Source organism: Canis lupus, chromosome 5 (genome assembly GCF_011100685.1).
Source record: "Canis lupus familiaris isolate Mischka breed German Shepherd chromosome 5, alternate assembly UU_Cfam_GSD_1.0, whole genome shotgun sequence".
NCBI lineage: Eukaryota > Metazoa > Chordata > Mammalia > Carnivora > Canidae > Canis > Canis lupus.
The window spans coordinates 15,590,154-15,607,293 of record NC_049226.1 but is presented as its reverse complement, the minus strand read 5'-3'; the positions used below and the strand labels follow the sequence as shown (position 1 = coordinate 15,607,293).

At 46.4% G+C, this 17,140-nt stretch overlaps 1 protein-coding gene across 2 annotated transcripts in view; it reads left to right on the top strand.

The window, feature by feature from the left end:
• TMPRSS4 (transmembrane serine protease 4) overlaps positions 1-7,291 on the top strand; it is a 35,284-nt gene extending 27,993 nt beyond the window's left edge. Inside the window, exons 8-13 of one of the 2 annotated variants that reach the window (XM_038536007.1) lie at positions 856-1,015; positions 2,304-2,470; positions 3,259-3,357; positions 3,544-3,686; positions 4,923-5,072; positions 5,600-7,291. In XM_038536007.1, the coding sequence (XP_038391935.1) occupies positions 856-1,015; positions 2,304-2,470; positions 3,259-3,357; positions 3,544-3,686; positions 4,923-5,072; positions 5,600-5,611 (731 nt within the window). In that variant the 3' untranslated portion in view covers positions 5,612-7,291. The remainder of the gene's footprint in view (positions 1-855; positions 1,016-2,303; positions 2,471-3,258; positions 3,358-3,543; positions 3,687-4,922; positions 5,073-5,599) is intronic. The other variant, XM_038536008.1, reaches the window with a different exon arrangement.
• The last annotated feature ends 9,849 nt before the right edge of the window (positions 7,292-17,140 follow it).

Sequence of the window (17,140 nt, the reverse complement as noted above, 5' to 3'; positions counted from 1 at the left end):
TGAGCAAAAACAGAAGGACTTTTAGGGAGCTACAGGCAGATCGATTCGGCTAGACAGAAACCTTATATAAGGACAACAGGCTGCTGCCAGGAGGAGGACTTTAAACTCTACCCTAGAGAGAGATGCCTTGGGACTGTGAGGGGACACAGAGAAAGCAGAGTTTGGACGATGAGGTGTCTGAAAAGCCCCTGGCCAGCATCGGCCCAGAAAGGAGAGCAGCCTTTTCCTGTGAGCACCACGGCTGTGGCAGGGATGGCCAGGACTGGAGAGGCTGAGGGCAGGGCGGGGAGGTGGGAACGGAGGCTTTTACACGAGCTTGAGGGTCGTGATGGAAAAGCCTAGGACGGTGGCATATGAAAGACAGCACAGGGTGTCGACCTGGGAGACTCACTCATGGGGGTGGGAGGACTTGGAGAAAGGGGAGTTTAGGATGGGAAGATTCTGTTTCTGGAACTTTCTTCCTACTTCCGGGACCCAGAGCAGTCTGTGGGTGTCTGTTTGCCGATACCTCAGCAGGAGTGGCTGGGGACACTCCACCTGGGCCGGACTTTCGTAATTCCGCATCACTTGTTTGGTTTGAAGGCCATGAATTCCCGGCACCACGGACACACCCGTGTCCACAATATAAACACATCTAAAGCCACACAAAGGAGGGGGAGGCTGAGGGGAAGGCCTATGGTCTGGGGTACTCTCTCCCTATGAATAACTCAAAATGGGCCTGGTTCTCCCCACCCCTCCAGGTCCCGGTCATAAGGGCCTGGCTCTAAGGCGACAGAGCCAGGCCTCCAAGGGGGAGGCAGGCCCATCCCTCAAGAGCCTGACTCTTGATTTCTCCCTCTTTCCTACTGACGCCAGCCTGTGGGGAGAGCCTGAAGGCCCCTCGGGTGGTGGGCGGGGAGAAGGCCTCTGTGGATTCTTGGCCCTGGCAGGTCAGCATCCAGTACAACAAACAACATATCTGCGGAGGGAGCATCCTGGACCCCCACTGGATCCTCACGGCAGCCCACTGCTTCAGGTAAGGCCCACCACACCAGGAAGCCTCGAGGGATCAAAGCCTTGGAGGGCCAGTGTCTGGGTCCCCCATCTCCCAACTTGTGCTCCAATGCCCTCACCCCTCTTTGCCCTCCTTCTGCAGACCATGTCCGTCCGTGGGTGTGGCCACCCCAATGAGTCAGCAGGTATGATGTCCTTTGTTAGGCACCCGGGGTGAGCAGAGGGCGCTGGTCACCAGGCTCGATCACCAAGTTTAACCTCTTCCGGTTGGGAAGCAATCAGATACCCAGCATCCTCAGTCTGGCCTCTTATCTTTTCTTAAAGATTTTTTTAGTTTACTTTTTATTCATGAAAGACACAGAGAGAAAGGCAGAGACATAGGCAGAGGGAGAAGCAGGGTCCCTGCAGGGACCCCGATGTGGGACTCAATCCCCAGACCCTGAGATCATGCCCTGAGTCAAAGTCAGACACTCAACCACTGAACCACCCAGGCATCCCTGGTCCCTTATCTTTCACTCCACAGCAGCTCTTCCCATCGAGCTCTCTGGAGTCCTGAGAATGCTCTCCCTCTGCCAGTCTTCCACGGAGAGGTTCCAGGGTCTAGAGTCACTGACACTCCCCCCTATTATAGCCAAAAACTTAAAAAAAAAAAAAAAATCAAAAAACATAGATTCCCTTACAGGCCAAGCCCATACCTCTGGGGAAGGAGGACTATTCCCAGGCCACCTTCACTTTCCTTCTTTTATTTATTCATTCAACATCTAAGAAGTACTATATTATGTGCCCATGTGCATTAGATCCATCAGTGCCTTGGAGGAACTCACAGTGTAGGCCAGGGATTCTTAACCTTTTTTGAGATCTGACAAAGCTCTAAGTCCTTTCCTGGAAAACCACCCCTGCACACTAAGTAGGCAAGAGCATCTGGAGTCACCAGGAAGGCAGACAAGTACACAACTGACAATGTGAATACCACATGAGTAACACAGAGTAAAAAGCACTGGGGACAGCGTAGAGAGTGCCAGGACCCCAGAGCTCAGGCACTGAGAACAGCCCCCTTCTGCAACCCTCCAGTTAGAAGGTTCCTTGGGCAGGTTTCACCGGGTGAAAAGATCAAACCCCCTTTTAGAATTTAGCATTTTGTAGGTGATTCCTCACACCTGCTCCTTTTCTCCACCACCCCTGGCCTCACCATCATTATCTCCTAAAGTAGGGACACCTGGTACCCCAATCCCCAGGGCCCTGGGGACCAAGCTTTTCGCAAACCCTGCACGTGTTTGGTTCAGGCCTGAAACCTGCTCTCTGCCCCCTAGGAAGCATCACGATGTGTCCAACTGGAAGGTGAGGGCTGGCTCTGACAAATTGGGCTCCTTCCCATCCTTGCCTGTGGCCAACATCTTCGTCTTTGAGCTCAACACCACGTATCCTAAAGAGAAGGACATTGCACTTGTGAAGCTGCAGTTCCCACTCACATTCTCCGGTGAGAGGTGACATCTGGGACCAGACCCCCTTAGGTCAGGTTATACTCCCACCCTGCCTTTAGCTCACTAAGTGACCTTGGACACATCACTTGTCCTCTCAAGCCTTCAGCTGTGCATTTGTTTCCAGTGAATATACAAGCCTAACATCAGGGAGGGGCATGAGGCCCTTTTGAGCGTTCAGCTGACAGCCCACCCCACTCCCTGCCGGATTCTTTTAGGTCTGTTTTCTCCCTGTGGAGTACCTCAAATGAGAATCATAGATTCATCTGATCTTGGGGTTGTAAGGGACCTAAAAGATCATCTAGTCCCTCCTCCACCCTCAACCAATGCCAAGAGCCTGTACAATATCTTTACCGAGGGGTTATTGTGCCCATCTGGTCTCCCAGGGGCAGGGAGCTCATTACCTTTAAGGCAGCCCCTGGAACCTTTGAACAGCTCTGTTAGATGACTCATGTTTGGATAGTATTTGTATCAGCATTTCCAACTGTCAGTTCCACAGGACACACTGGTCCCTTAGGAGAAAAATAAAATGCTTCTATTCTCAAATAAGTTGGGGAAATATTTTTATAGTAGAGCTCTCTTCTTGGGGCACATTTGTATATTAAAGATATGAGGTTTTTTTTAATTTATTATATTTAAACCATATCTCCTCAACTTATTTGAGCACAAAACTTTCTCATGCCACTTTTGTTAACATCCCATGGAACACCAGTCATGGAAACCCTGATGTCAACCTTTTCAGAGGGCTTAGCCACCAGGCTCTCCCCTTACTCTCTGCTCCTGGCAGGCACAGTCAGGCCCATCTGCCTGCCTTTTTTTGATGAGGAGCTCATTCCAGCCACCCCACTCTGGGTCATCGGATGGGGCTTTACGGAGCCGGATGGAGGTAAGTCCTGGGTTTAGGACCACAGGGCTGAAGGAACAGCTCTTGGAGGTGATGGGAAGGAGGACCATCCTTGAGAAAAACCCATCCTGGAAGTCCAAGCACCAAGGTGCCAGGCAACCCAGAGAATTTTCCTGGGCTGGGGGTAGGAAACAAGAAGGGGAATATGAACATGTTTCAACCTCCCAGGAAAGATGTCCGACACCCTGCTACAGGCATCTGTCCAGCTCATTAACCACACTCGGTGCAATGCAGAGGACGCATACCAGGGGGAAGTCACCAAAATGATGCTGTGCGCAGGCATCCCGGAGGGCGGCGTGGACACCTGCCAGGTGGGATCATAAGGGAGTTCCTTGGAAAGGGATGTGAGTCCTAGAGAGACAAGTCCAGAGGCCGACTGCCTCACATGAAGTCTTGCATATGGTGGGCACTCAATGTTACAATGAAGGGAAGAGGGAAGGGAAGAAAGACTATAAGATAAGGATGGAATGATGGAAGGAAGGATGGACAGAGACCAGTGGAAAGATTTCAAATGTGTATTTCACATACAAAGATGATGTTACCCACCCCACCTGCTCTTACTTCCCCCATCACTCACAGGAGTAGGGGTCACTTGAGGGCAGGAATGCCAGGTCTATTCTTTCTAGAACTGCCAAGATGCTGAACTACCCTAGAGAAAATCCATCTGCTGCTGGATGAGCCCTGGTGCAGTGCCTCCCTGCTAACCCTACTGACCAGTCTCCACATACATTCTCACTCCCTCCACCCCCAAACAATCTTCCAAGCTATTTTCACTATAGTCCCTATCCCTACTCCTGCCCCCATTCTCAGCCATTAAATTCCTTCACTCAAGAGGTAGCTCTTAGCCATCTCTTGAATGTCAGGTAAATAAATACTAGGTTTTAGGGACAGTGTCTTCTTCCCTTGGGAAGCTCACAGTGGCGGCGGCGGGGGGGAGGAAGTTAGGCTACGGTGTTGTTGGGTTCTGAGGAAGGAAGTCTCAGGGACTACTAGGAGCTGGGACAGACACCCAGATAAGTGCACTGCTCACTATCTGACAAGTTCTGGTCTGTTTTGTTGTTTGCTTGTTTGCGGTCTTTCTCTTCTCCATTTAACTCTAAGCTCCCCGAGGGCAGGGATCTTTGTTCTTTTCATTGGTCAAATCCTGATTGTCTAAAACAGTACCTGGCCTGCAATAGGCATCTCCTGAGCAGCTAAATAATCTGGGAAATACTCGGTTATAAAAAAGAAATATTTGGGCCTCTCACTGCAGAACCTTCTAGAGCCTTTGGTTTGCTCTAGTGTGCATTGTGAATCTCTGCAAGAAAGCACACCAACTACTTTCTTGACCACAAACAGAACTCTCTCACCCCAAATGGAAAGGCTTTCCAGGCTGCAGGAAGAGCTTCAGCAGAAGCTGTGAGGGCAGAACAGCACACAGCACTGGGGAGCAGTGGGGAGCACAGGGGAAGGATGGGCCAATGCAGGAAAGGGACGAGAGAGAAGCTCACTCTTCCATGCCAGCCCTGCCTGCCCTCCCCAGCAGCCCCTGTTCTGGTGTCTCACAGGGTGACAGCGGTGGGCCCTTGATGTATCACTCTGACCAGTGGCAGGTGGTGGGCATCGTGAGCTGGGGCCATGGCTGTGGGGGTCCCAGTACCCCGGGAGTGTACACCAAGGTCACAGCCTATCTCAACTGGATCTACAATGTCCGAAAGGTGAGCCCCACCTATTGTACATTCCCTACCTTCCTCTCTACCCTAAAGGTACCAAACTGTCCTTAGCTTTGATTTAAATGGTCTGAGATGACCCCTTACATCCTAAATAATTTGCCCCATCAGTGACAACCTGAGATTCCACCATGAAGAGCTGGAATTCCTTAGACCTGAGATTCCAAATAAATACAAATGCCGTAGGATACAGAACACACCCAGCTTTATCATTCTCTATTCTCTGGCAAAGAATTTCCAGAGAACAGACTCCATTGGGGTGAAAAGGGTGGAAAGGTTCAAGAAACATCTGAGATTCCAAGTAAATACAAATGCCTTAGGATATAGAACACACCCAGCTTTATCATTCTCTATTCTCTGGCAAAGAATTTCCAGAGAACAGACTCCATTGGGGTGAAAAGGGTGGAAAGGTTCAAGAGAGAGGAGCAAAGAACTTCAGAAAAAGCAGACTAACTTTGCACATATCACCACCTTGTCCAGTTTCAAGTCATCTGACTCTTGGTCTCTTGTCATAGTCTACACCATGATGCTGCGGCCCCTTCATATTGCTGGAAGCTGCCTCCCCCTGTCCTGCCCACTGGGGATCCCCCTAGAAGTCAGACAGAGCAAGAGCCCCTGTGGGCACACCTCTCTGCCAATCACCTCAACATTTCTTGGTGCAGCAAAGGGCTTCCATTCCTGTAAAAGACATCACAGCCCACAGGCACCCAGAGGAAATCAACACCACCAGCTCCGCCACCCCCGGGGCTCCTGGCATCCCAAGGAGAAAGATACAGCCTACTGAACAGGCCAGCCTTTTGGCCAAGGTCTCTGAAGGCATTGCTAAGCCAGGAAGGAACTTTCCTATTCTACTAAATGGAAGTAGACTCTTCAGTGAGAGCTCAGATCACCAAGTAGACTCTCCAGTAAGAGCTCAGATCACCCCATGAAGGGAGAAAAGGCTCTGAGCCAGCCCTCTCCACCACCCATCCTCAAGCCCATCCAGGAAGAAACCAGTTGTAATGTAAAATGCACAGTCCTGCTATTGGCTCAATACTATTACTTAATGTTATGACAGTTCTATGGATGCTGCTACTAAACAGGTGTGTAAAGTCTGACACTGGTGGACTGGGCTGCATGCTAAGAACTGAGCTGAGACTATTGCATCATTCCTGCACCTGGGTAGGAAAAGGTCCTAGGGAGACCACTGATACCCAAAGAAGGAAAAAGGAGACCCAAAGACGGGAGATAACACCTATGACTTGGGAGAGAGAGGATCTGCATGCTTAAGGCTGATGGTAAACTATGGCTCCCCCAGTGCCTGGAAAGAAATACTGCACCTGAGTCCTCACTTCTACCTAGAGAGCCCTGGGCATGGTTGCTTTCATTCTTTATAAAAAATAAAATAAAAAAGTACACACACACACACACACACATATATATATATATATATATATATGCAAAGTCTGAAGTGGGACCTAAGTAGGGTTCTGGGAACATAATCATGAATAAGTCTTGCACTCAAATTGTCAGAGAATTAAGCCCCATGGACTTCTCTGGCCACTGTATGGGGGCCCAGGTATTCTGAAAACCCTCCTGGTCAGATCTTAGATGAATAGGCTTTACTAGGTTCTCAAGAAATAGAAATCTTCAAAGACCAAATAAAAACATGAATAAACACATATAAATAAAACAAAATTATCAGAATCGTGAGCTGAAATGAAGGTAGAGATTTGAGAGCAACAGCTAACTAAAATCTTGGGTTGTCCAAGGGACCAAGACCTATATGAAAGTTGAGATCAGAACTAAACCTAGACCCAGTGCTCACCATCAAAGATCAGCCAAGGTTTTTTAAAAAGAAAATCCCAGGAGTGGGAATCATCAAAAATAGTCAAGGACCTTATGTTAGAATTGCCAGGTTATAAGAAAAACTGATACTATAGAATATGTCTATGTGCCAGACATTATTCTAAGTGTTTCACTGTGTATTAAGTCATTTAAGACTCATACAAACCTATGAGTTAGGTGCCATTCGTATCCCATCCCCATTTCCATCCCCATTTTATGGATAAGAAAACTGAGGCTCAATGAAGCTAAGTACCTTGCCTGAGGTTACATATAGGTAAGCTGAATATGAGTATTCTGATTCCAGTGTTCATGTTATAAACTATCACATTATGCCAATATCATAATTTATGAATCTTTAAATAAATTTTAAATGAGGGTCACCTGGGTGGCTCAGTCAGTTAAGCATCTGCCTTCAACTCAGGTCATGATCCTGGGGTCCTGTGTTCAAGCCCCGCATCAGGCCCCCTGCTCAGCGGGGAGTCTGCTCCTCCCTCTGCCCCTCCCTCCACTCATGCAGACTCTCCCATGCTAGCTCTCTCTCAAATAAATAAAATCTTAAAAATAAATGCTTAAAATGGGTACTTTTTCCTCATAAAGATATTTTTAAATATTTGTAATTTAAAATCCAAAAAAAAAAAAATAAAAAATAAAATAAAATCCACAAAAATTTACTATCTTAACCATTTGTAAGTATACAGTTCAATGGTATTAAGTATATTCACACTGTTGTGCAACTACCACCACCGTCCATCTCCAAAACTCTTTTTCCCTTCCAGAATTCTGTACCATTAAACAATAGCTACCCGATTTCTTCCTCCCCCATGATACTGGAAGCCACCTGTCTACCTTCTGTCTCTATGAAAATGACTACTTTAGGTGCCTCATGTAAGTGGAATCACATAGCATTTGCCTTTCTGTGCCCGGCTTACTTCACCTAGCAGAGTGTCTTCAAGGTTTATCCATGGTTGTAGCCTGTGTCAGACTTTTCTTCCTTTTTAAGGTTGAATAATATTCCATTATTTATACTACATTTATTCATTCATCCATCAATGGACATCTTGTTTCTACCTCCTGGCTATAATGAATAGTGCTGCTGTGAGCAGGGTGTACAAATCTCTCTTCAAGATTCAGTTTTCAGTTCTTTGGGTTATATACACCCAGAAATAGAATTGCTGGATCATATGGTATCTGTTTTCAATTTTTAATTGTTTTCCTTTTTTTTTAATTGTTTTATTTACTTGAGAGAGAGAAAGAAAGCACAAGTGGGGGAGAGAGAGAGAGAGAGAGAAAGAAGCAGATGCCCCACTGAGCAGGAAACCCGACACAAGCTCAATCCCAGGACCCTGGAATCACAACCCAAGCCAAAGGCAGACACTGAACTGACTGAGCCACCAAGTATCCCAATTTTTTATTGTTTTGCATGAGGATTGCACCATTTTACATTCAGTGCACAAGGGTTCCAATTTCTCCACAACCTCACCAATATCTATTTTCTCTTAAAAAAAAAAAAAGGGTATTTTGGGGGCACCTTGATGGCTCAGTTAAGCATCTGATTCTGGATTTTGGCTCAAGTCATGATCTCAGGGTCATCAGATCGAGACTATTGGGCTCTACACTAGGCAGGTAGCCTGCTTCAGATTCTCTCTCTCCCTCTGCCCCTCCCTACCTCCACTCATGCATGCACACAATTCTGTCTCTCTAAAAACAGCCAAAAAATAGGTATTTTAATAAAGCAACTGTGACAGGTAGATTTGAAGAAGAACCAAATAGAGCTCTTAGAAATAAGAGCTATAGGGCACCTGGATAGGGCTCAGTTGGTTAACCGTCTGCCTTCAGCTCAGGTCATAGTCCCAGGGTCCTGGGATCAAGTTCCACATCAGGCTCCCCACTCCATGAGGAGCCTGCTTCTCCTTCTGTCTCTATCCCCTCTCTCTATCTCTCATGAATAAATAAATAAAACCTCAAAAAACCCTTTTTTTATTAAAATTAAAAGCTGAATGTTTGGGGTAAATAGCACTTAAGACAGATTGAGAAGATTAATGAACCAGAAGTTAGATTGAAGAAGTTACTAAGTTTGCTATAGAAAGAAATAAGGAGTTAAAATATACATACACACAAAACAAGGCTGTGGACAGTGGAGACTAGAATAAGAAAGTCTAACAAATCCAGTTGAAGAATCAGAAGGAGAGAACAGAAATATGAAGGAAAAACAGCATCTAAAGAGAGAACAGCTGAGAATGTTCAGAATTCATTAAAGGCATGAATCCACACATACAGCATTTGCCCCGATAGTGCATACGCGCATATGACCAAGGCAGAAATCCTGTCATTTGTAAGAAGGATGGAGCTAGAGAGTATAATGCTAAGTGGAATAAGTCAGTCAGAAAAAGACAAATACCATTTGATTTCACTCACACATGGAGTTTAAGAAACAAAACAAATGAACAAACAGGGAAAAAAAGAGAGGCAAACCAAGCACCAGACTCTTAACTATGGGGAACAGATTGGTGGTTATCAGAGAGGAGGTAAGTGGGAGGATGGGTGAAATAGGTGATGGGGGTTAAGGTGTGCATTTGTGATGAGCACAGGGTGATGTATGGAATTGTTGAATCACTATATTGTACAACTGAAACTGACTTTAGGATAAAGAGGGTCACTGCATAGTCATAAAAGGATCAATTCACCAGGAAGACAGAGCAAGTTAATACCTATAAATGAAAAGAAAAGAAAAAACCACAATCCCTTTGTCACCACTGGAGTTGACTGTCATGCCAAGTCCTTATTCTGAAATAGTAATGGGGGGAGGGGGTCGAGGAAGCAAGCATCTTTCTGCTTCACCATAGAAATCTACCTCCAGGTAACAAGGTGCTCGAGGTAGTGAAGGGAAGCTCTTCTTTACACACACCAAAAAATGTAGCTAATCAAATCAGTGAATGATAAAAAATCTACAACCTCTAATGAAATAATGGATTCAGGCAAGAATCGTCAATGGAGGTGAAAAGCATTAAGGGAAAGGTTTATGGAGAACTGGATAGTTGTTAAATGCCCAAGTATCATCCCACAGGTTCCTTGCTAATCTCAACAGAAAAATCTAACTCTAAAATCAAAGAATTAGGGGCACCTGCGTGGCTTAGTTGGTTAAGCATCTGGCCTTCGGTTTAGGTCATGATCCCAGGGTCCTAGGATTGAGCACCATATCGAGTGCTCCCTCTACCTGCCATTCTGCCTACTTGTGAGCATGCTTCGTTCTCTCTCTCTCTCTCTGTGTCAAATAAATACAATCTTTAAAAAAAAAATACCTTATAAAAATAAAAAATAAAAATAAAATCAAGGAATCAGGCTGACATTACCCTGCCCACTAACAGTGGAATAGAGATATTATGCGCCTCCTCTTGTGAATATGAAGTATGCCTCATGTTGCGTCACCTCAAGGCACCTTATTAAAAATGCTTAATCTACACCTTTACATCTAATTTCCAGCTAAACATATAAGTTAGAAAAATGAGTTAAATGACACCACTTGGAAGCTAACAGATAAATTCAGAAGGTGGGACATTCTACACACAAGTGACCCAACCTCTTCCATAAGTCAATGTCGTGAAAGGCTCTTAAGAGGCATAACAACCAAATAGGAGCTCCCTGACTGGGTCTTGAACAAATTAGCACCAAAAGACATTTGGGTAAAGAGGTAACTGGGGAGTTGTGAATAGGATCCGGAGATTAAATGGTCATAAGGAACAGTTCCTTACGTGTGACCATGATATTATACTTTACAAAAATATCCTTAGACATACATGCAGAAAAATTGGGGATAAAATGACTTGAAGTTGTAATTGACTTCAGGAAAAACACAACAGTTGAAGCAGATACAGCAAAATGTTATCAAGTGTGAAATCAAAGTGATGTTTCTTTCTACTTTTCTGTATATTTAAAATATATTTCAAAAACATTTCTCAGTAAATATGTTTTTCTTATTTGTATAAACAGAATATAAAAATAGCCCTAAACGAACTAATGGAGGCATCTGGATGGCTCAAGTGGTTAAGTGTCTGCCTTCGGCTCAGGTCATGATCCTAGGGTCCTGGGATTGAGTCCCGCGTCAGGTTCCCTGCTCCACGGGCTAGAGTCTGCTTCTCCCTCACCCCCTGCCCCTCCTCCCAGCTTGCATTTTCATTTTCTCTCTCTCTCTCTCTCTCTCTCTCTCTCTCCAATAAATAAAATCTGAAAAAGAAAATAAAAAATAGAACTACAGGAGAAATTGATAAATCCACCAACACAGAAGACTACAGCATTCTTCTCCCACTTATTGATTTAGGTCAAACAGATAAAATACTAGTAGAGAAGATTAAGTAATATGATTAGCATGCCTAATAGGTGTAGAATCTTGCACTCAAAACTTAGAAAATAAATATCCTTCTCAAGCACATTTGTAAAAAGTCGACTATATACTAGGCCATAAAGTCTTGACACATTTCAAAAGTAGTATGGGCACCCACCAGACCCAGTTTCGTGCTCCCATCAATCCCCAATCAGCCTTGCCTACATCCCCATCCTCCCACCTCTCAGCCCAGATTCCTGCCTTGCATGGACCCAGCTCTGCCTGCTTTCATGTCCATGGTTCTAAAGCTCTGGTAACCCATCATTTCTAACACCACACCAATCTCCCCGCACAAACTGGGGCCAGGGCTGGGCTTTGGCTTGGGTGGTCTTCATCGCTCCCACCATTATGGGAGCCAGAGTAGCTCTAGCACTCAGAGCTTCCCCAGAGCTGCCTGGAAAGGCTGAGCAACATAACATAGAAATTACTATCTATAGGACAAATGTTGAATAATGGAAAACAGGAGACAGGATGGAGCCAGTAGATAAATTACTCATCGTTCTTCCCAGTATGGAACTATTCAGAGAAGCCCTAGTTCCCCAGGGACTGTCCTGTGATTCAGCTTATAGAGCAGTGGTCAGCTCAGGAACTCCTCACCTTGTGATGGCTTTCTCCTTCTCCCTGCTTCACAGCCCTTTCCCTCTGACTCCCACTTTCCTGGGATGGAACCCCATGATAAAGCATTAAGTTGTACCTTTAATTTAGATAATGTTTTTTTTAGATAAGTTTTCTAAGAAACCTAGGCTAAGATAAAGCTCTCTGACTATAATGCTATTAAATCAAAGGCAATAGCTAACAATAGTCTTTAAAATATAAAATAGGGGTGCCTAGGTGGCTCGGTCAGTTAAGTGTCTGACTTCAGCTCAAGTCAGGATCTCAGGGTCCTGGAATCAAGCCCCACATTGTGCTCCCTGCTCAGGAGGGAGTCTGCTTCTCCCTCTTGTCTCCTCCTCCTGCTAATGTGCATGCACTCTCTCTCAAAGAAATAAATAAAATCTTTTTTAAAATATGAAATACGCATGTGATGTTAAAAAGACCTCTAAATAATTCATAGGTCATTCATAGTCAAAAATTATAAAATTTACTCAGAATAAAAAATATATAATCTATTATATACATATACAGATATAGCTATCCATGTGTATATATTCATGGAATGTTCTAGGGTGACACTTAGCAGCTAACCTTGAAATGCCTGTGCTCTTTCCCAACCTGGGCATGTGCAGAGATGGGCCTACTTTTGCCTTCTACAGTCAGAGCATAAGTGATTCCACCAGAGAGGTCAAGAGGGAGCCAGGAATTATACTATGGCTAACACAGAGGCCCTCACAGCAGAGCCCCCTCATCTCTGGAGGAGAGGTGTGGAGAGAGGTTGGTGGGTAGAGAAGATTCTTTCCTTTTCCACAAGGATGGAAGGGAGCTGAATCCCAGAGAGACTGGACCTGGCTCTCACAGCTCCGGTCCAGAGCTAGCTCCACGAGAGAGTCCTCCGTGAAACCAAACCATCTCAGGGAGCATGATAGAGCCCTGAGTGTGAACCCTGGCCAGATACCAGGAAAGGGGTGAGGAAAGAAAGGGAGGTGCAGCCCAGTCCATCCATGCTGTGGGGTAGCTAAAGGGAGAATTCTAACATGACATAATCCAGCTGTGTGTAAATGCCACAGAAAAGTGGCATTTGAAATAGAAGTAGCGGGACACCTGGGTGGCTCAGGAGTTGAGCATCTGCCTTTGGCTCAGGGCGTGATCCCGGAATCCCAGGATCGAGTCCCACATCAGGCTTCCTGCATGGAGCCTGCTTCTCTCTCTGCCTAGGTCTCTGCCTCTCTCTCTGTCTCAATAAATAAATAAAATCTTAAAAAAAAAAAAACTGAGCCAACTGAAATGTTCTGTTTCTGAGCTTTGGACCAACTTTAAAAAAAAAAATGAAATAGAAGTAGCAATAAGGGAAGAGGGGGAAAGTGAGTGGGGAACAATTAAGAGAGGAAGACAAACCATGAGAGAGACTCCTGACTCTGGGAAACAACAAAGGGATGCAGAAGGGGACGGGAGTGGGGGCCCGGGGTAACTGGGTGATGAGCATTACGGAGGACACGTGATATGATGAGCACTGGGTATGATACTGGATGTTGGCAAATTGAATTTAAATAAAATTTAAAAAAGAACTAGCGGCCAATGATTTGAATCCAGCTGGGCTTTAGGGTGAGGGGGAACAGCAGGAATAAAGGCAGGGCAGGGAGGAGCTGGGTGCTCCCAGGAGGGGACAGAACAGGAAGTCAAAAGGAGCTGTAAGATGGCTTTGCAGTGAAAAGAATCTGGGCTTCAGGGCCAGGCACACCTGGACTGGGTGGGGACACCTGGGTGGCTCAGTGGTTGAGCCTTTGGCTCAGGTCATGATCCTGGGGTCCTGGGATTGAGTCCCACATCAGGATCCCCGCAAGAAGCCTGCTTCTCCTTCTGCCTGTGTCTCTGCCTCTCTCTCTGTATCCCTCATGAATAAATCTTTAAAAGAAGAGAAAAAAAAAAAAAAGAAAAAGAAAAAAAACTGTGTGCTCACTGTGAATGGATTACCCAGTTCTAAACAATGCTGAAGCCTTAAAGAGTCAAACTTCCCTTCAACCCCTCGCCTCCCTCCTCAGAGGCAACCACTGATCTCAGCCGGATCTATACTGCCGGATCTAGACTCTACAGACACAGAACATCTCTGGGCCTCCATTTCCTCATCTGTGAAATGGGACTAGCAACAATGGCTCTTCCCTCCCAGGGACAAGTGCCCTGAGGGCAAAATGACTAAATATTCGTGTCAAGTACTAGGAGAAGGACCAGGTCCCACAAGCACTCAGCCTATGGCAGTGACTAGCACGTTAGTATTTGCAAACATCCACAAACGGGTTGTCTACTTGTTTTACAAAATGCATGGGGTTTAAATTCTAACTCTGCTACCTAAGAGTTACATCTTTGGGAATTTTTTTTTTTTTAATTTCTCAGCGCTTTGTTCTTATTACGGGTAAAATGGGGATAATTATACTCGCCTTCCAGGAATATCATGAGACTTTGATATGTTGCAGGAAAGTGACTTGGGACCCTAGGGATTCGATTCGTGTTTGCCTTCGTCATGACTTTATGAGGTTGAGGTTACTCTTGCCCACTCCCAGAGGCCTCCACTTCCTGGTTAGGGCCAAAGATGAGGGAAAACAATGGGTAGGACAAAGCCCTGCTTTTCTAAGCCTCCTGCAGGGAGTACCAGGGTGAGCACTAGGTTCGGGCCAGGGACCCACACCTGTAGTCTGAGACTAGTACTTGTTGAATGTACCCACAAATCAGCTGGGAAACTTGCTACAGAGCAAATTCTGCTTCAGTAGATTTGACCAAGGGGTGGGGGGTGGGGAGCAGGGAGAAGACCTGAAATCCTCTCTAACAAGCTGAATGGTGATGCTCATGCTGACTACATTTTTCAGAAGCCAGGGCGCCCAGGACTCCTACCCCTCCCATAGCCCACCTGAAAGCTGTCTACAGATGCTCGGCCTTGTCAAGGCCTCAGACAACTGACCTCGCAATCCACTCTGGCCTCCCTCTGGGCAGGCCTGGCACATCCCTAGAGACTCCAGGCCTCCACCGATCCCATCCCTTCAAGGAAAGGGGGGCAGGGGGAGATATATATATATATAATATCTCTCTTCTCTGGGGAAATATATATATATATAGGTGTGCAAAGGTTCTGAGACAAAAAGAGGCTGATATGTGAGGCACAGCAAGGGAAACAAGGAGGCTAGGAGTCCACAGAGGGAGAATGTGAGAAAAAGATGACATCAAAGAGGCAACAGGGGGGCACCTGGGTGGCTCAGTCAAGTGTCTGCCTTTAAGCTCAGGTCATGATCCCAGGGTCCTAGGTTCGAGCCCCATGTCAGGCTCCCTGCTCAGCAGGAAGTTGCTTCTCCCTCTGCCTCTGCCCCTCCCCCTGCTCACAGTCTCTCTCTCAAATAAATAAAATCTTAAAAAAAGAAAAAAAAGAGGCAATAGGGGCAGAACAATAGAGCCTTCTGGGCGATAAACTGGAAGGTTCTGAACAAAAAGTAATATCTAATTTTTTGCAATTTTTAAGACGTACTTTACATACAATAAAACTCATCATTTTTAGTATAGAGCTCTGCCAATTTTGACAACCATGTACAAGCAAGCAACCATAGCTCCATCACCCGCCAAAAGCCTCACTGGCCCTTGAGTGCCTTCCCCACGCCCACCTGCAGCCCCCCGCAACCACTCATCGGTTTCCATCACTACCATGTTGCATTTCCCAGGAAGGCACAGAAATGGGACAATAAGGTAGGTACTTGCTCAACCCTGAACTCTTTCCCTTAGCATAATGCTAACGTTAGAGGTTCATCCACACTGGCACACACAGCTCTTTATCACGGAAGGTTAGGCTGCAGTATGGCTGGACGACAGCTTGTCCATCCATCCATTCACAAGCTCAAGGACATTTAGATTGGTTTGTTTGGCAATGACAAAGCTTCTATAAACACGCGTGTATAGATTTCTCTGTGACTGCAAGTTTTCATGAATTTCTTCTGACAAAGAATGAGAGCAAATTCACCCTCCCATCTGAAACAACTCAAAAACTGAGGCCGCCGTGTGCGGAATGGATTTCAGACACAGGACCCGAGGCAGCATAGGACCAAGATCTCCGAGAGCAAAGAAGCAAAGCAAGTGCGCCCTACATCTATACTCAGGTACAGGAAGGGGGAGCCGGCCAGAGCCTGGCAACCTGCCAGAGCCCCGGAGATGGGGGAACAGCGCCGGTGAGGCTCACCCTTGCAAAGGCCTGGAGCAGAGCGAGCTTCACGGGGAGAACTCTGGAGACCTACAAAGGGGCCCCTGGCGTCTGTGGAGACCAACGGAGAGGCCTGCAGGTGAGGGAATTACCTGCGGCGCAGAAGAGCCTCAGCAGAGGTGCAGCCAGAATGGGAGCTCACACCGGGCGGAATAAGAACGTTGCCACTGACTTTGTAATTCATGGGAGGTAGGAAGGGTGCTCAAAGGGTGCTGCCTCCGGAGGGGGTGGGATCAGCCCCAGATGAAAGGCTGCCCTGTCAGCCCCAGGACTTCCACCCTCCACCCTTCCCCGTGCCTTTGCCTGGGACCTCCCATGGTCTCCTCCCACACCCCACCATCAGTGTCAGCTGAAGGCTCGCCAGGACTCTGGGCAGGTGTCTGGCCCTGTGAGTTCTAATTGCCATCACCTTCCAGTTTCTCATCAACTTAGAGCTGCAGGGCTTAGCCAGGGTCCCCTCCCCGCACTGTGGTCAGGAAATCCTCTCCATGCTGTAAGCTCAGCCAACAGTAGGATAACCTTGCTTGTCTATCCTTCTTTGGAATCACCGGCCTCCAATTCCTTTGCTCCTACATCTGAAAACCACCATGTCATCTATTCTTTCCCGTTTCTTAGGTGTTTGAGGTTCAAAGATACATGGTCCCCAAGTCTCTGCCTAGTCTGGAAGCACAGATGACATCATCTCATTTTGTTTTGAAAGGATCACTCAAGAGACCAGACCGAGGTCGGGCATGGGCAGAGGTAGGAAGAGCAGTGAGGAAGGTACTGTGGGAATCCGGGCAAAAGCCCATGGCGGCCTGCTCCAGGATTGCACAGGTGATTGAGTTCAGGGTGCATTTTGAACACAGATGAGATTTGCTGTTCAAAGGGTTTCAGGTGTGAGAAAAAATAGGCAGGCATAGTAGACTCTACCCTTGCTGGCCAGAACTCATTCATACATATCCTCAATTCCTTACCAGTGTGGCCTTATGCCCGACAGCCAGGAACGATTCTGAAGCCAGGAGTGCTTGGGTAATCCATGTT